Consider the following 19,896-nt stretch of genomic DNA (forward strand, 5'->3'; position numbering starts at 1 on the left):
CAGCGGTGTATGAGGGTTCTGATTTCTCTACATTGTTGCCAATGCTTGTTATTATCTGATTTTTTGATTTTAGCCATTCTGATGGGTGTAAAGTGGTATCTCATTGTGCTTTTGATTTGCACATCCCTGACGACTAATGAGAAAAAACATCTTTTCGTGTGTTTATTGGCCATTTAAATATCTTCTTTGGATATATGGAGAGCTGTCTCTTTGGATTCTTTGCCCGTTTTAAAGTTGGCTTGTCTTTTTTATTATTGACTTGTAAGAGTTCTTTATGTATTCAAGATATAATATCTTATGGGTATATGATTTGCTAATAATTTCTCCCATTTGGTGGGTTGTCTATTAAATTTTTGGATAATTCCTTTGAAGCATAAAAGTTTTCAGTTTTGATAATCAACTTCCAGAGACTTTAAATGTTTGTTTTTTAAATAATAATCTTCATCAGTTATATTGGAGAACTAGTTCACAAATCTCATGCTGTCATGCTGGACATGAAAACTTTATTATTGTTAATGAATAGATTAGAACAATGTTTATACATTTGGGAGACTGAGGGTGGCAGAGGGCAAAGGAAAGTTGCCTGGGATAATAGAATTCCAGGGTGATAAAGGACATTAGATGTTATCTATCTCTCTCTACAGCTACTCTAATCCTTAGGTCTCTACTTGAATACCCCCAGGAACGAGGAACTCACTGTTATAAAATAGACTATTATTCCCAGGAGCAACATAACTAAGTAAAACCAAAGCAGCTTGTTCTTAGCAAGGTCTGCTGTATGTACAAACAAAAGAGGAAACAGAGAAAACAGGTTCTTTGGAGTCCTAAACAACCTTGTGTAACCAGCAGGTCATGGGCATAGCTGTAGAAAGGCAACTAGCTGTTTTTGGACACCAGGTGCCGAAGAGACTGCTCTAATTTTAGCATTAACACAGTGCTTACTAAAGAGGTCCAGGACTCATGGGTCTGGAATGTGACATTCTTTTCACCCTCAGGTTGTGCAGACTAATGTTCTACTGTTGATTCTCTCCAATCATTTTCTGATATTGAGAGAGAGAATAAGACCACATAACTGGCATGTGCAAGAAATATGACTTAAATGCCAACATTGAGAGATAGAGCCGGCGATGGCCACTCTGACGGGCTACGAGCTCATGTTCATGCTGGCGTTGTGCCGATTAGCGTCTATCCTCTCAAGATCCTTCCTCTGCTCTTCTCTACCAGCCCTGGGACCTATGAGGCTGACCCTAGCTGCGGTCATCTCATGGGCCCCGTCACTAGCCAACTTGTAGTTTTGTTCAGTCAGTGGGGAGCACTAGAAGATCAGAGAGTGAGAAGAGAGGCTGAGGCACTGCTTCCCTGCTCTGGAGCCTGATCTCTAGCTAGAGCAGTGGTCCCTACTCTGTGTCAGATCCAGCGGTATGATTTCCTGTCCTTGTCCTGTTGGGCCTAGGAGTACTGCTGACAGCTGTTTTCTGGGTGTCTCACCATCTCTTGTCTGTTCCCTTAACACCCATACCTTTGAAACAGACCTTCATGAAATCTCTTTATTTGATTCAAGTAGGGGTGAATCCTGTTTCCTATCAGACAGATTCCTTGTTACCATCTCACCATGGTAACAGTGTTCTGCCCATCTCCCTCAATGACCGTCAAGCCCAGAAAGAAAGCAAGCCCCATGTTGCTGTTGTAGCACTATCTCTAGGGGACTTCATATGCTCATCTGGGTCCCAGTAAACAAAATAAGTGACTTTGCTCATATCCTACCCTGGAATTTCAAGCCTCTGTTGGATTCATGAATCTGTTCATTCCACAAGCTTCTTCTGGAGGTAGAAGAGCTAATATTTCTACATGGCTCAAATGCCACTCAGACTCAGGACTTGTTCAGTTCCTGAACTTCCCCTGCATTACTGTGAAATATGCGGAGTCTTTGTGCTGTTGCAGAATAGTGGGAAATTTCAGCACATAACCCTTGGCATCCCGGTCCAAGGATGGACATGGTATCCCAAAGTCTGAGCAAATCAATTAATTTCCTTGTCCATGCGTAAGAACTTTTAAAAAAATCAGTTTTGAAAGGTTTAAGCTTATGAAAAAGCAAACTACCTTCTTAGGTCTGTGTTGATTCACTCAAGCTTGCTCTTTGTATTTATAGTCAAATGACTAAGCCTTCTGTTTATAAATAGAGGGATCTTCCCAAAACTTAGGGATCCATCATGTTACAAGCCAGCCCAGACTATATTTTACCAAATGGTTAGCTGGTATACTGATTTGAATCTTTTATTTATTTATAGTTACGGTAATATGTTTGGTACTTACACGTTCTCCTAAAAGCCTGATACCCATTATCTCATGCTGTAAGTGGCCCAGCTTTCACTGAGTTAAAAACGAGTGTTTGAAGGGAGGTGGGAAACATTCCAATTTGCCAACAGTTCCCTAATGGAAGTGTGTCTTTGGAGCAGCCGTGCTGGCTACCAAGGAAACCTGTGAATTTTCCATGGAAGCTGTCAGGCCAGCTTAGTGGCATCAATGATGAAAATCTTGAGTTATTTCTGGAGTAGGTGATTGATGTTTCAAATAGAAGATGACACTTTGATGGGATCCAGACTTGATGTGATAGGAGTTAATGAGGATAATGATGATGATAATGATATTTACATTATACCTTTTTTCCAAAGAACCTTTCGGTCCTTTTATCTTGTTCACATTGAAAATGTCCCTTTGGAGAGGGGGAAGGTGTTATTAATCTATTTTTCGGGAGAGAAAACATAAAGAGAGTTAATTGCACAGCTTTCAGTTTCCATTTTGGTGATGAGAAGAGATTTTTAAATGACACATTAAACTTGGAGAAATTAAACTTAATGCCAGTTTCAGTCTTCATTTATCCAATACAATATTGCTGTGCCAAGCTCTCTGACCCAAACAAGAGTCTTCAGGGGATCCTCACAGACTGCCAAATTCAGTCTACTTTAACAGTCAAGGCCCTTGACATTCCAACCTACATAACTTCACTATGTTCTTATGTTTTCCTATGTTTTTGCCAAACGAATCCACTTGCTTGCCCCTACCATCTGCCCTGGGCACCTCATTCTTTCATAATGTTCATCACACTTGCAGTAACTTGTTTCATAACTGTCTTCTTATTCAGATGTAAATTCCAGGAAAGTAGGGACTGTCACTGTCGTATCCCCAGGGCCCAGCAGAGTTAGTTGGCACAAAGTAGTGCTTCTGAAGAGCACACCATGCTCTCTTACCTCCATGCCTTTGCTCATGCTGTTTCCTCAGCCTTGAATGCCTGCACTCCCGTCTTGGCCTGTTGAAACCAGAGCTCTTTTCAGCTCAGATCAAACCCAACTCCTCTGTCTGGTGTACCCTGCTTAGGAACCACCACAGCGCTGTTCTTTTTAGTTCTTACTTAACTTTCTGCTGTGTCATAATCATTTGTGTACATGTGTAGTCTTCCTTTTCTGCCCGTCTTAGACTGTCAGCTCTTGAAAGACAGGAGCTGTACCCAGAGACTGGCAGAAAGTGGGTATGTTAAACATGTGCTCACGTATCCAAAACTATTGTTGGCTAGCATTCTTCAGTCAGCAAAATTCCCATTTCCAGAATCTGCAATTCATCATAAGAGAGGATTTTTCTCATTCTTATCTTCCTCCATCCTTCTGGAAGGCTGGGAAGTCAAGGAACCCCTGCCAACTCTTTCTTTAAAGTGTGTCTCCCTTCTCTGCTTTGAGGAGCACTCCGGCACTTAGGTGGCCACAGAATGTGTGCAGGGGTGGCCGATGGCATTTTTTAGCTTCATTGCCCAGATCAATGACAACCTGAATAAGGCAGATCTAATCAATGCAACACCAGCTGAGAGGGTGTGATTGAATCAATGACCTCTGCAAGGATTTTTAGTACGGATCTGTGCTTCTGGTGAGCATTTGCTCATACCATTCAGTATAATAAGAAGACACTAGATTGAACTAACTCTGGGTGTGTGTGAAACCTTATAAGCAATGCATTTTTGATAGCTCGAAGACCCCTCAGCTACTAGCTCAGATACTGAACATCTGTAATGTAACACTCCATATAAATTAGAAAGAGCTACTTCAACAACAGTATCATGGAATATTCGGGGTTGTTAAAATTGATCATATAGATCTATATTTATTGTCATGGAGAGATGCTCTAATATATTGCTAAGTGAAGGAAGCAGGCTATAGAATGGCATGATTATGTAAAATTATTTTATATTTACATCTATTCAGAGATGTGTAGATATTTTCCAAAATGTTAATAGCAACTATCTCTAGGTGATAAAACTTGGGATAATTTTTTTTCTTTACTTTTGTTTTTATAGTTTCTTTTGTGTTTTTCAAATTTTACTTTTACAGTGACCAGTTAATTTTAAAATCAGAAAAAGAAAATGAAGCTACTTTAGACAAAAAATTGTTGAAAATAAAAAAGCCTCATCTAAGGCCATGCCACTCTGAACATGCCCAATCTCATCTGATTTCGGAAGCTAAGCAGGGTTGGGTCTGGTTAGTACTTGGATGGGAGACCACCTAGGAAGACCAGGTGCTGTAGGTGTTAAAAAAATAAATAAATAAAAATAAAAATAAATAAAAATAAAAAATAAAAAAGCCTCATTAAAGAAATCTTCAAATTTCCTAAAATATGCTTACTGTCTAACAAACAAAAGCAAAAACCCAAACTCTTGTATGAGTGAAGAGAAAATCTGTTCGATTGCCTCTGTGCACTGTACTGACCAGATAGGAGTAAAAGGGAGCAAGGGAAACCTTTTAGGGAGGAGCGCGCGTGAAAGCACAATCTTCCGATGCAGCATGGAGAGCATGCACACTTTTTAGGTGCCTGAAATAAAGTATCTCTTCAACTATCATTTTAATCCAAGCTACTCATGGCAGTTGATTTATAGTCACAGTATTTCTAATTCCATTGCTTATAGGAGAAGAGAGAAAACTTCCCATCTCCGAGAGCAAAGAAATTATGACTTCATTTGCCACAGCAATTTCTGTTTCTTTTTTTTAAAAAAGAGACATACACTGTTGATCACAGTACAACTCACACTTTATTCTGTCGTGATTGGTATACTTGTAGGATCAGGACAGCAAGAGACTAAAATCAGTGCAGAACTTCTCTGGACTACAGGGCTGTGAAAGGCATTACTGGTTTTGGCACACAATGTGGATAACCATACATTGGCTGAAACAAGATGGTCAGTACAAGAAAATGCACAAACCTAACACCGTGTGGAAGTCATGTCTGAGTTCTGTAGAATGTTAAAGAGTAAATAATTACAAAGACTAACATGCAACTCTAAATAAGTCACGGTATTTATCTACAGACTATTTTCTCCCCTTTGAGATGAAGAGATGGCCTTAGAAATCTGTTCACAGTAGCTTAAAAGAGCAATCAATACACATTAGTGAGATCTGCTTATTGATTTCTATAGCAATCCATCACACAGTTGAAGAGATAATGCTAAATAATGTACTTTCTCTATATCATCCTTATTAAATTGAATCTTACTGACTGATCAAGTAATTCAACTTTTACTTACTTACGTACAATTACTAATGTCTTTATAATGTCAAAAAGCAGTTTTTGTTAGTTAATCTAGTCTTATAAATCACAATGGACAAGAGGGGAACCTATGTAACAGATTATCATTCCTCTTCAAAGATAACATTATGCTGATGAGAATACCAAGGAAGTAATACTACTACGCTGCAAATCTTTTAGATTTTCACATTATCATATCACATAGGGAGTCCAAAGAAGCCAGCCTAGTTGGTGACATAGCAATGCAGAATAAGATTCTGTAGAAGAGGCACACAGATTCTAAGTGATTTCTTGGGACAAAGAGAAGGAAAGAAGGAAAGGAAAAGTGAAAAACAGCTTTCTGTAAAACAAATTGTTCAAAAGAAAAATCTAATAATTTGCAATTGACTAAACATAATAGAAAACCATTCTTTAATTTGGGATGCTAGGAGTAAAGACATTGAAAATTATATGCCAGTTAACTTTAACATTAGGCCTAATCCAGCTGATTGGGTTTGTTTTCCTGTGGTTGCATTGAGATGTTGAACTCTCACAGGGGATGTCTATTTTTGCCAGCACAAGGCCACATTTAACCCCAAAGGGCAACCGTAACTGCTAAGGACAATTTTTCTTTCTTAACTTGGGCATGTGGGTAACATTTATTTTTTCTTTCGTAAAAACATATTATTCACCCATGAGAAGACAGTTGGAAATATGACATTGACTAAGATAAGGATTATTCACAGGATGCATATAATTAGATATTTGCATGTGAAGTGAATTTTAAAGTTAAGCAATAAGGAAGAGAAGGAGGAGAAGAAATTCCTCCACATTTTGGCAAAAAATCATCAAATACGTGAAAAAGACAAAAAGTGGTTAAATGTGTCCCGGTTTTCTCAGAGGTTTATCACTTCCATTTGCTAAGGGGGAGATGAAATGAATGAAGGTGACTGATTACATACACACAGGTGAGCAGAGCAAATCTTGAAGTAGTATTTCTTAATCTCCCTGATTCTTACTCTTAAACAACAAGCCACAGGCAATACAGGAAAGGTGGAGATGATTCGGAAGTTCTATAACGTGTCTGGATCAGTCATCATTCCTTGGAAAGTACCATTTCCCTGGCCTGCTAAAAGACTGATTCTTAATTGCACACCTAAAACTTACTGGATTTCGTTTACCAATGTTGCCATGATAAACATAAAATAAAAATAAAATAAAATACAAGTAAAGTCATTTCCCATCAAAAAATAAAATAAAAGACTGATTCTTTCAGGGTTAAGTAAAAGACAATGATCTCTCCCTTCACCGAGGCATTGTTCTATGTAAAAGATTCGTGTCAGTTTAAGATTTTGCAATCTGAAGGCTAGAGAGAAAAGAAATTTTAATTGAATTCCACAGAAAATATTCATGGATATTTTAAAGTGTAATTGTCCATTGTCAGCAGTTGGTTTCAAGCATCAAGCCAATCACTTCCTGAACATGCTCCATTTGGCTCGCACTGGACCATCAATAATCATTTTTAGATGTGATGTCTCTTTTGAAGGAAATAACTTTGCTAAGCCAGGATAACTGCTGGGGGTAGAAGGCTGGAAATAGGGTGAGTCACAATGGAGGGAAATAGAAATGAGCTGAAGAAAAAATAAGAATTTCCCCAAGGTCTATACGTGGATAGTAATGAAGCAAAAATTCATGGAATGTGACTTAAAGACTTTCTAAGACGTTGTACCCATGGGTATTTCCAAGTTTCTTGATCTACACTCCCCTAGCAACTGTCTGGTGCTGAATTTATCTTCCTAGGTGTGATGCCCTACTTCTTCTGGAATTTAGATCTCTGGGGAAACCCTGTCAGGATGTGCTTCTGTGTGATGAACTCTCCCCCAAACAGCAGCTCTGATTTTGTTCACAGTTCTGCTGAGGGCTCTGTCTGCCCCTCTGGGGTAGAGTTGGGGCGGTGGCAGAAGATGTAGCCATGAGGCAGAGGAGACAGGTGGCAGACAGGGTGAACCTGCAGGAAGGTATCCGGTAGGCAAGACTCCTGATTTTACCCAAGGTCAAGGTGACTGTGATAGAAGTGAGAAAAGCCAAAGAAAGTAACTGGAAAAAAAGTTTTCAGAGTTGCAAGATAAAAAGAGGGAAGAGAGGAAAATTCGTGGACCAGGGAATTTCACAGGAAGCAAAGATGATAAATGATATACAAAAAAAAAAAAAAAAACCCAAAAAACAAAACCACCCCAGCTTATCTGACTGATCAAGAACACATTCTTCAGCGTATATTGGCAACTAAATGATTTTCACACTGATAATACAATCACTAAATGAGTGTTTTCTTACAACCATTAATCGCATTTCAATAATTCATTAGCTCTACATTTTCTAGGTTGCTTAATTCATTTAGCCAATCCACAGCTTAGCTATCACCCATGAGGGGCTATCACCGTGAGGAGAGGGAGGGGAAGGTGCAGAACAAAGCAATTTAAAATTAAAATTAAACTTTTGTAAACCAAAGTTAGTCACACAGTGGCACAGTAGATCGTCAATGAAAACGACAGGAGAGGGGACAGTTGTTGGCCTTTTGAGTTCAGTATTGCCGGCTGCAGGAGAGACTGCCACTCAGGAGTCTACCTTCTTGTTAATTAAAATCGAGCAGCAGGTGGGCAGCCCGTCCACCTTTTCCAGTTCAGACAGGCTCACGGGGATCAGCATATGGTCCTTCAGCTTTTCATAAACCTATAGTAAGAATCAAGGAGAGCGAGAGAAGAATAATTATGTTTCTTCTTCTGTCTTACTGCCTGTTGTAGAGAATTAATTTGGTTGTGAATTTAGGCTTTTCACCCATTTAACCCCAAGCCGTGCATGCAATCCAGACCACACACATGCCCACAGAGCTCGGAGCGTTGGTTAACCACTAGCTCTGTGCTTTAACTTCAAAGCCAGAGATGTGTCAGAAATGTGGTTGGTACTAGACATGCTTCTACTCTGCTGTTGTCGTTGGTGGATTACGTGATACAGGAAAGGTGGTGGCTGTGTTTTCAATTTGAATGTCACTTTCTCTCCACACTTTAAAACTCTCTCAGCTATACTTTAACATTTCTTTCTTTATCAACACCATTAGAAAAAATGTGACAAAATATAATTCAAACAAAGTATTTCAGGTCAAACTGCTTTTAAATTACAGTTATGAATTTTATAGCATCTTTTGACACCCATAGAAAGGGTGTGCCTAAACTTGAAATAACAGTCCACAGATTTTTCTCTAATAATCAAACAAAGCACATTAAAAAAAAATAACCTGAAAATACACTGCCTAAAAAACAATCTATCATGCTCCTTTAGGAAGCACTTTGTTCCTTAAAATTCACTGTGGTGGTTAAGAGTGCTGGAGCCAGACAGAGTCAGGTTCCAAACCTACTTCTGTCAACTTGCTACCTACACTGTGATGTCAGTCAAGTGACATCAGATCACTTCTGAACCATGGATTATTTCTCCGAAAGACTAGAATAATAATAGTGCCCTCATAGGGCTGTTTTAAGGAATTGATAATATAATGCATGTAGTAGTGTACTTGGCACAGTGCCTGGCACAGGGGAAGCCCTCAGTAAATGTGGATATTATCATTTCTGATGATGACACAGGGCTGAATTCAGAAGCAGTTAATGACAAGGAAGATTTTGTTAGACCAGGAAAGAATTCTCTATCTAGGGACAATTCTCTGATTGGATTACAAATGCAGAAACCTTTAGAGGGACCAGTTGGTAGATTCCAAGTGTACTCTATTTCTTCCAGCTCTAACCTTTTGACAAAGTTTTTTTTTGTTTGTTTTGTTTGTTTTTTTTTGTTTGTTTTTAATGCTTATTATGCTACCTAGGATGTGCAGCCCCTTCCTTTTGCAGCCCTGACAATGAGCACCCACCTCTTTGGGTCATTCCTACACCTCTGCCTTGAGAAACAAATGATTCTCTGATGAGGGGCAGCTCAAATTTGTCAAAAACAATGATACAGTAGACTACCTAATTGTATGCTTAATGAGTATCTGAGTGTGGGGAAGAACATTTAATCAGAGCTGGAACACAAGTACTTATTTGAAAAGCTCTGACTACCAGGCATGATCAACTCAATTACGGTGCATGCATTAGTGACCAATGACATGAATGAGGAAAGTGAATTAAATAAACTTTTCTTGTGCCCTAAATTATATTATCCTTTCTGCTTTCCTAATAATTTGATAAGTATAGAGGAAAAGAAGCCCCTGTTATTTGTCATTCCAACATAAAAAAAAATCCCTAGACAGGGAGACTGTCAGCGAGGCCTACCTAGGTGCAGTGGCCAAGAAGGATGATTTTTACCTTTGCACTTTCTGGATACTCTTCTGGGGTTCGGTGCAGCAAGACATGGCCTTTGCTAGGGATATTTAGATAGATACAGTTTGCAGCCACGTCATCAGGCACAGTGAGTTTGTCGTAGCGGTGGTCGCTCATCTGTTGCATGATCTAAAAAGAGAAACACAGCAGGCTTAAGCAGAGCATCTCCCCACACTTTCAAATAAAAGGAAGGCAGTGCGATGGACTATGAGCTTGTAAGCGATGCCTAAAAACTTTCCTTTGTGTTGAAGTTCCCGTCTATTACCCCTAGTAACTTAAAACCAGAAAAAGAAAATCTGATGAAGCTGTGATTCTTTGGAAGAACTGCAAGGGTTCTTGTTGTTGTCGTTCTTTTAAAAGCATGTAGTCTCTAATTTTAAAAAGGTTTTAAAGCTGTCTATAATTTTTCTAGTTTTTGTTCATAAGACTTAACAGTAAGACACAAAATGGCCACATATTTGAAAGGCCCATCTGGGGTTTTGACATATCCTTGGCTGAGTAAGCAGGGCTGACCCGATCTATTGGAAAAAAAGACTAGAACAATGATCAGATGGTCAATAATCTGATTTAGGAATAACTACACACACACAGACACACACACACACACACACACACATGCACAATTTCTTCTATGAACATTTAAACTGAATTCACCTTTCTGTTGGCAGGTTATGCACTTAAACAAGGAGTGAAAAAACCACCTGGGCTTCACCCCTGCCACCGGATTCTGGTATGGCAGATTTGAGGTGAGGCATAGAAAATTGTATTCTGAAAGCCCTCCAAGTAATACTGAGGCAGACCTCTGGACCACACCTAGATAACAACTGATTTAGCAGGTCTGTTAATCAAATAATGGGTTTATTAGTACCTGAGTATAAAATAACTTTTAAAATAACACAAAATTTAAAATATCGATACTCCATCCTTCCGCCTTAACACAATCAAAACAACACCCCACCCCGCCCCGAAAGATAATCGCCTCCCCAAACCACACACATAACAAAACTGTACAAACGTCAAAAACACAGCAAGTATTATTTTGGGTTTAGCATGTAGATTCTTTCCATTCTTTATCAACATCTATATGTTTTAAGGAATCAGCCTAAACGTCATATAATGAAGGTATAGCAAGCTCTTTTCCACAATCTGGTTCTAATCTACCTTTCCAGCCAGGTGTCCCTTTACCCTTCACTATTTTTGTGAAAATATGCTTCATATTATTAGACTCCAGAATTAGGTAGACTTGCCCACTTGGTTGTGGCGGCACTGGACAGTAAGATTTATGGTATGAAAGAGTGGAAGAGACTGAATGCTCCCAAGAGAACGTAGAGAGTGGCATGTGGTAAGCTTTTCCTGATTCATCAATCCTGTAAACCATTCACTTCTCCTAGTGTGGAATATGTCAAGGGCCGAGAAAGGCCAGGAGTAGACTGATTATGGAATATCCTTTGTAGAGAAGGAAGCATCACGAATGGGGAAGCTTATGCACTACATCAAAGGCTGAGAGACACAAATGTGAGCAGGATATAGATACAGGTTTTGAAGAGGTCACAGTATAATGGAAGAGACTGACCATCAGAACAAGCAGGGCATCATGCCAAATATTTTACCTTTTATCTAATCTCAAAATTCCTCTTTTATAAATGAAGAAACTGAACTGAAAAAGGTCAAATCACTGGTTCACAGGTTACACAGATGATTTCAAACCCAGATCTGTGCAACTCAAAACATTCTTTATTAATCATCTCACTTTGCTCTCTTTCTTGGCCTCCAGAGCTGCAGCGGCTCTCTCTCACCTACAAACTACCATCAACATTTGGTATTTATTATTTATTCTCTGTGGTATTAGGCATTCTTTTTTTTATATGTAATCCAATTATGACACGGTACAGTTTGGTGTAGCTACAGGACTTGACTGGGCACCTCTCTTGCACTTTTTAATTTAAATTGTTCTCTGAAAGGATAGGGCCCTTATTGTGGATCAGCTGTGGGTGGGTTCTTCTTTAGAGCTCCGACTGAGAAACCTTAGATCTATTAGAATATGTGGACAATTAAGAAGTTAAATTCCCTTTTATGTTGGTATATGTTTAAATGACAATTTCTTGAAAAGTAGATTTGGGAAGAAAAATAAGATTAGAGAGGGGAAGTTGTGTTTTAGTAAAAGGTATTGAAGAATATTTTGATGGCAAAAAAAGTTAAAAAAAAAATACGTTAAAGACACTTCTAAAGATTAACTATCCTAAGCAAATTAGCAACCTCTTCAATTTAGCCCTCTTTTTAAAATGGATATGATCAGAAATAATAGGAAGAGGCTTATATAAGAGGAAAAATATCCCGACTCAAGTAGTTTTCTATTATGAATTGCTATTTAATTACATCTTATGTGACTTCCTTTTGGGCTGCTTTCAAAACACAGCAATAGTGGTTTCCATTTATTATTGTCTTGAGGGGAACATATTAAGACCATCAACTCTGGAGTAAGACTTGGGTTTGAGTCTCAGCTCCAACCTTTACGAGCTAGTCAGCTTTTATACTTTTTTTTTTTGAATTCTTAGTTTACTCACCTATAAAATTGAGATAATAATAGTCTCTCATTCTTATTGTAAAAGTTAAATGAAGGTAATATACACAATAAAGCACAGTAATAAGCTCTTAATAAGCCACTAATATTTTCTAACAGCATGACCAGACAAAGTTCAAGTTTCCAGTTTGCAAGCTCATCTACTAATCTGGCAAGCTTTAATCTTCAACCTCACTCTTAAAATAGCTTTTTTTTGGAGCTTAATCTTTATTCTTAAAACCATATAACACTATACCCATCAATTTCCTATGGTGATTTCTTTAGCTGTTTTCTTTCTAAAATCTATATTCTTTCATACATAATCCAATGGTTTAGCATCTTTTCTGCCTGGATCCCCTAGAGAGAATTGCTAAAATGTTCCCAGACTTTTCGAAATTAGGAAACATTTTCATATGAGAGTTTTTACAAAGTTTCTCTTTCTTTTCAAATGGATTGCTAACTCCTTGAATACAGGTCCAGGCATAATGTAGTGAACAAAGCATGAGCTTTGGAATCAGAATTGCTCTGCCACACACTAACTCTGTGACCTTGAGCAAGTCACTTAAGCTCTCTGAGCCTCAATTTCCTCAGCTGTAAAACGTGATGACAATGTTATTACTTATTCCCCATAGGGCAATTTTGAAGATTATTTTAAAAAACAGAACAAAGTAGAGAAAGGAAAGCTTCTTCAATAAATGGTGTGGGAAAACTGGAAAGCCACCTGCAAAAGAATGAAACTAGACTGTTGTCTATCATTGCACATCAAAATTAACTCAAAATGGATTAAGGACCTGAATATAAGACCTGAAACAATAAATTGCACAGAAGAAAACATAGGAACTAAACTCATGGACCTTGGACTTAAAGAGGATTTTATGAATTTGACCTCAAAGGCAAGGGAAGTAAAAACAAAAATAAATGAATGGGACTACATCAAACTAAAAAGCTTCTGCACAGCAAAAGAAACTGTCAACAGGTAAAGAGACAACCATCCGAATGGGAAAATATATTTGCAAGCAATACTTCCGATAAGGGCCTAATATCCAAAATACACAAAGAACTCAAACAATTCAATAACAACAACAACAACAACAAAACAAATGACCCAATCAAAAAATGGGCAGAGGATCTGAACAGACACTTCTTCCAAGAAGACATACAAATGGCCAACAAACATATGAAAAGATGCTCATCATTGCTAGCTATTAGGAAAATGCAAATCAAAATCACAATGAGATATCATCTCACACTTATCAGAAAAGCTGTTATCAACAGGACAAGTAATAACAAATGTTGGAGAGGATACGGGACTGCAAATTGGTGCAGCCACTATGGAAAACAGAATGAAGGTTCCTCAAAAAACTAAGAATGGATCTACCATATGATCCAGCAATCCTTCTACTGGGTATTTACCCCAAAGACTTGAAAATTCATATCTGAAAAGATATTTGCACACCAATGTTCATAGCAGCATTATTCATGATGGCCAGGACATGGAAGCAACCAAAGTGTCCTATGATAGATGATTGGCTAAAGCAGCTGTGGTACATATATACAATGGAATATTATTCAGCCATAAGAAGAGATGAAATATTGCCATTTGTGACAACATGGATGGACCTTGAGATAATCACACTAAGTGAAATAAGCCAAATAGAAAAAGTCGAAAATCACATGATATCGCTTATATGTGATATAAACCTAAAAGCAACAAACGAACAGGACAAACAAACAGAGAGTCATGGACATGGCCAACAGACTAGTGGTTACCAAAGGGTAGTGGGGAGGGGAGAAGAGGGAGGTAGATGGGGTGAAAGGGGTCAAATATGGTGACAGAAAGAAATCTAACTACAGGAGATGAACACACAATGCAATATATATATATATGCGCCTTACTGTTGAATTGTACACCTGAAACTTACTGTATTTCGTTAACCAATGTCACCATCAAAAATAAAAAATAAATTTTAAAAAAAGAACAAAACGCTCATGAATGTGATATGCTTAGCATAAATTCCTAGCACATATTAAATGTGAAACAAATGTGAACACTCTTCCTTCTTTGTTTCTTGGAAGTCACCTGGCATATAGCGGGCAATCAAAATTTCTTTATAACTAATTGATTCATTTCTTCATTCCTTTCAAGGAATATAGGGAACCTCAGGAGCACACCAGGATGGATTTTGCGATCAATTACGTATTTGAACAATTGCATTCCTTCAGAAAAACGAGATATGGCCTATGTCCAGAAATATAAATACAGTTCATTACTTAAAGTAAACCAGGTTAAAATCAATGAGGCCGAGGTTTGTCATTTTCTTTACACAATACAGAAGGGTACTATATTCTATGGTTCTGACCCAAATGACTTTGGATGTAAGACAATAAGCAATGGTGGATCTGGGGTGAACTAGTGAGTGTATAACACCTAAAAGTATTAAAATAAAGGAGGAAAAGAAAAAACTTTGTATATAGCAAACTGGACACATATACCTCTTGTCAGTTTGTAACCTTCGATTTAATAAAATAGTCCAGGAACCCAAAGAGCAGATTGGTTTCTTCCTGATATAAATCAAGCTATTTCTAAATGCAAGATGGAAGTTAGGATTTGTGTGACTTTTCAGCAGCTACTCTTGGTCCATCTGACCAGCCTACTTCTTTCCAGGCACAATGAGTAGGATTGCACAATGTCTGAATTTCTGCTTATGGTATCCTGCTGAATTGAAGGTGGGACATGATGATCGGTCTGCTTGTGTCTGAGTCAGAACTGGACTGTCATCTTCACAAGGATTGGACCTGATTTGCCCGAGGAGTTCAGGATTTCTTCCAGACCAATGAAGAGGCAGTCTCCTGGGCCAGAGGTCTACTAAGTTGAACCCCAGTGATTCAAGGGCCTCACAAAGATCCTTAAACTATGGTATGTACAGTCATTACCTGGGCAAGCCTAGACACAAACAAAACAAAACCCAGAAAATCTCATATTTTCATTGACTTAATCTTCTAAGCAACTGAGAGAATTGTGGGTAGCATATTTTGGTCTATCACAGTTGTGGGAGCTAGTCGCTCCCACCATTCATAAGCTCTAGATAATTGCCAGTTGGTTTCCAGGTTAATTCACAGCCTACATATAATTCATTGCACTCTTTTCCCATAGGTAAAGAAATCACCTATGGTTCAGTACAAGATGAGTTAAAAGAGAAAGAAGCATGGCAAGACCACACCTCATAGGCTGACTTTATACCTTCAATGGTCCCATAAGTTGCCTGGGCAAATTTCCCACCTCTCAGTCTGACTCATGCATGTCCGATGTGACTATGAAGCAGAAACATGAAATATGGAATGTTGCACATTCCAGAGGAAATGTTATCAAGGATCGTTATCGGTGTTGACTTCTTGTTTATCAGTGAGGGAACAAACTAAAATTCCAGGGTTGTGCCTACCTCAGAAAGTGCCCAGTTACTTTGGAGTAACAGAGACTGTATGCTTCCTGCCCCTCCCCCCAATCCTTGTGCTTTATTTACTTGGGCTCAAGCTTTCTCCATGCTCTCTCCCATCTCCCACCCATACCTCCTTGAGTGAAAAATCCCCTCCATTCCCTACATAGTTTCTATGTATTTGCTTTGTTCTTCAGTTAAAGGCATTTATTTGAAATTCTAATCACTGCTTTTCCTCACTCTTTAGTGTTTCTCTCTTTTCTGGGCTTTATATTTATAATTTATAGCTTCTGTTGGGGGCAGTCCTAAAATTACTGACATAAAGGCCAGTAATCGTTTGAGGTATAGTGTTAGAGAAGAGCTCTATGGACACCCTGGACATCAGAAAGATGAACAAGTGGATCCTAGAGCAAAGCAAGCCTGAAACATCATTGGAGGCAAAAATGACAAAACTGAAACTGTCCTACTTTGGGCACATTACGAGGCAGGTTTCTTTGAAAAAGAAAATAATGCTGGGAAAAATAGAAGGCAGCAGGAAAAGAGGAAAACCAATATGGGATGGATTAACTCCATAACAGAAGCCATAGGCATGAGTCTACAGGAGCTGGGCAGGGCTGTTGAGGACAGGACATTGGAGACATCACTCACTGATAGGGTCGCCAGGAGTTGGAACCTACTCAATGGCACATAACACACACACTCCCAACCTAGCATTGTTTGAGAGTAGTTTTAGTATTTTCATTACTGTAAGGAAAGGAATTATAATATCCTTAGTGGGGAAATAATTTAAAGCTGGAAATACATAAAGTAATTCACTGATAAATTCTAACTAGAGTTACTCTTAAGATAAATGGCTTAAGAAAACGAGCAAAGCCACCTTAGGAGAAGGTTTTCAATTAATTTTTCAAGGCCCTCGGTATCAGTTAAGTCCAGTAAGAAAAATGTGCTGAACCGAATGGACTTTCAATAATAGAATGGGCCCCCATCTGGACAGCGAGTGCTCTGCTTAACTGTTAAAAGAAAAAAAAATACAAAAGCTATGTCAGGTGTAGTCTTTCTAAATGAAAAGGAATTTAGGAAAGTGTAACCTATAGATGATAAACAAAAAATACTTTCTATTTCCATAAAAGAGCTAAAGATGTTTATTATAAACACACAGAGTTTCTGTCTTTCGGAACAAAGCCCAGGTTTCTTTTTTTCCTGTCAGAGTGATTGTTTTCCTTTTTCGTATATGTTCTTATTGTCTGAATAAGACAGCTTGCCATTTACTTATAGCTGGGTTCAGGAGATACATGTATATAAACAATGCAGGGTGCCCACCAGTTAGAGGAAAACACACACAGAAAAAGATTCAGGAGACTGTGTGTCCCTCTAACATTTTGGCAATTGGCACCGTGAAGACACATTCACACGACTGACCCGCCTGGCAGGGCTTCTCCTCAAAGAGCTCAGACTCCCCAGGAAGGAACCAGGGTGAGGTGGAGGAACAGGTTTTGTTTCCGCTTTGTGGATGCACAGAAGCTTTTGTTAAAATATGGGCATCATTTCAAATATCCCGAGAATGTGGCTATTTGGCTGTTTAGTTTCAATTTCCAACATTTTTTTCTAAAAAAATGGTAGAGGAAGTGAATCGCTCCAGAGCGCTGTGTAAGTTAGTGTTCTTTTAACTGCAGGGACTGTACTTACGGCTTCTCACTGCGTCCCTTGCCAGAACCAAAAGGTGAAAGCTCTAGACCCTCCACAGCCACTACCAAGTCCCTGGAGACCCCAGACTCTGGATAACACACAGAAGTTCCATAGCCCATTCACAGAAGATCCAAGAAGTCAAGATGCTGCTTTAGATACCTTTTCTGACTTTTGTCATTCCCCTCAAAACTATTCCACTTTGTGTAAAATAGAGTAATTATTATTTAAATTGGATATAATTGGTGTTCGGTTCAATTCAATAGTGTTTATGGAGATTCCCCTTTGGGCTAGGCACCATGGCGATGGGAGGTGGGAAAGGGAAAGAGATGCAAAGGCAATGTTGTCACAGGCTCTGCCTTCAGGAGATAATAATTTATAATTTAAGGCAGGACAAGCAAGTGAAGGGTATGCTGGCAGGAAAAAGAAAGCCAACCTCACTCCATCATAGGCACTTCCTTAATGAAGAAGGCACGCAGTAGAGAGGAAACGGCTCTGAGTATCGTCTTGGCCACGTCGTGGTCTGTTACACAGCTGTTGCTTTGGAGGAACCGGCCTTGCTCCCCAGAGTGGAGCTGTCACAAAACAGAGGGGGAAGAGTCTGGCTTTCCGCCCGAGAGAATTTATATAGCTAGCTGCATTAACAACCAGGCATTTCCGGCAGTTCCCAACATTTCTGGGAATTTTCTCATCTAAAGGACTGGAAAGCAGCTCCATTCTCTCATTTCTTACTCATAGTTTCTTTGTATTACAATTAAAAAAAATTCCTGGGGTATGTTGTTTCACAGAACAATTTAGGACATATTGGTCAAATGCCGAAGTAAAAGAATATAGAAGGTATTTAAAATATTTAGGAAATATTCAGAGCACATTTTTGGCTTGCTCATAATTGATCTTCCTATGAAACATACATATGTACCCATCTAAACGTATCAAAACTGAGCCAATATTAAAAGTAACTGATTTTAGATTCCATTGAGATATACAATATGTGGTGCTCAAGCACACTTTTCATTGCTATTGGATATCTAAAATCATTCATTGACTTATTTATTCATCCATCAAGAGTTTATTGAGGGCATAGCGATAGAGCAGGCAATAAGTCTGGGCAGACCTTTTAAGGCTGAGTCAATATAGCTATGGATAAAATTATAGAATTGATATCATGTTTTCATTTTTCATAGTCTTTCGGTAGATCAGGTCAACATAAACAGAACCTGAGAGAGGTTATCTTTTAAACATCTGTCTGAATTGATGGGCTGGCTGTACAGATTCCAAGAATGAGGTTACATGGTTCTTTTTAGTTAAATCTGGGCATACTTTCAATGCCAAATATTCCCTTCGAAGCTAGCTGCCATCTCCTTCACAAATTCTCTCTCATGTTTGAAGATGCTGCTTTTGCTCAGATATAAGACCCACATGAATATGTGGAGGAAAGATTTCTGTTATTCAAACTACAACCACACTCACATGAACCATTTCTGAAAGGACCCTCAAAAATAAGTTTTTGTGGAAGGCTGGGAAAACCTCCCACTCTAAGCTCTGTACATGGGCAAGAGGAATGAGGGAGATTCTCTGGGTGAGTCACAGCCCTGATTAAGCTTCTGATTTCAGAGGTGGAGAGGAAAGAAATTTATACCAAAGCACTCTTTTCAAAATGCAAAATCTGGGCTCCTACCCTTCCTTCTTACCCCTGCCCATGCATTCGCTAAGACTAGCAATGTGCAGAAGCGAATCTCCCAGTCTTACTGTTATGTTTTGTATATAAGTACAGTATACAGCTGTCTACTTGGCTATCAAAGTCATACCCTGATTATGCTTGTTTCCCCAGACACCTGTACCCTAAATCTCATTATCAAAAATTAATTCTGGGTATTGGGGGCTTAATCTTTCAGGTTCTCTTGGGTCATTTGATACCAAGAAACAACTGGAGCATTTACTGAGCTATTTCCTATTTATTTATAGTTCATCAATTCTTGATTCATTTCTCAAAACAAAACATTTTTACAGATTAGAAAACCCAGGTTCAGAGAAGTTCAATAATTTGTTCAAGGTCACATGTTAAGGTAGTAAATCCAGAATTTGGGTCTAGGTATGTCAACATCCAAATGCTCACCTTTTCCTGTCACGCTAAATTACCACGTTGCCAATATACCTTGAAAGACTAGACTCTGAGCTCACAAATTGGCAGCCTGGGGGCTAATTTATTTGACATACAGATATTTAAAAATTTGCATTTAAATGCATTTGAGACAGAGAAGGTCTGGCCCCTGATGCCTTCCTAGTTGCTGCTGGACTACCTGGGTTGGTTTCC

General features: G+C 38.7%; 1 protein-coding gene and 1 pseudogene across 1 annotated transcript in view; one reads left to right on the forward strand and one right to left on the reverse strand.

The window, feature by feature from the left end:
• The first annotated feature begins 4,453 nt into the window (after positions 1-4,453).
• On the forward strand, positions 4,454-4,572 carry LOC111736896 (annotated as a pseudogene).
• A 480-nt stretch (positions 4,573-5,052) lies between these two features.
• Positions 5,053-19,896, reverse strand: part of DDAH1 (dimethylarginine dimethylaminohydrolase 1) — a 59,741-nt gene continuing 44,897 nt past the window's right edge. The window contains exons 5-6 of the mRNA XM_011355577.2: positions 9,891-10,034; positions 5,053-8,274 (exon numbers count right to left, since the gene is read on the reverse strand). Coding sequence (XP_011353879.2) covers positions 8,158-8,274; positions 9,891-10,034 — 261 coding nt within the window. The 3' untranslated portion in view covers positions 5,053-8,157. The remainder of the gene's footprint in view (positions 8,275-9,890; positions 10,035-19,896) is intronic.

Source organism: Pteropus vampyrus, unplaced genomic scaffold (genome assembly GCF_000151845.1).
Source record: "Pteropus vampyrus isolate Shadow unplaced genomic scaffold, Pvam_2.0 Scaffold22, whole genome shotgun sequence".
Classification (NCBI taxonomy): Eukaryota; Metazoa; Chordata; class Mammalia; order Chiroptera; family Pteropodidae; genus Pteropus; species Pteropus vampyrus.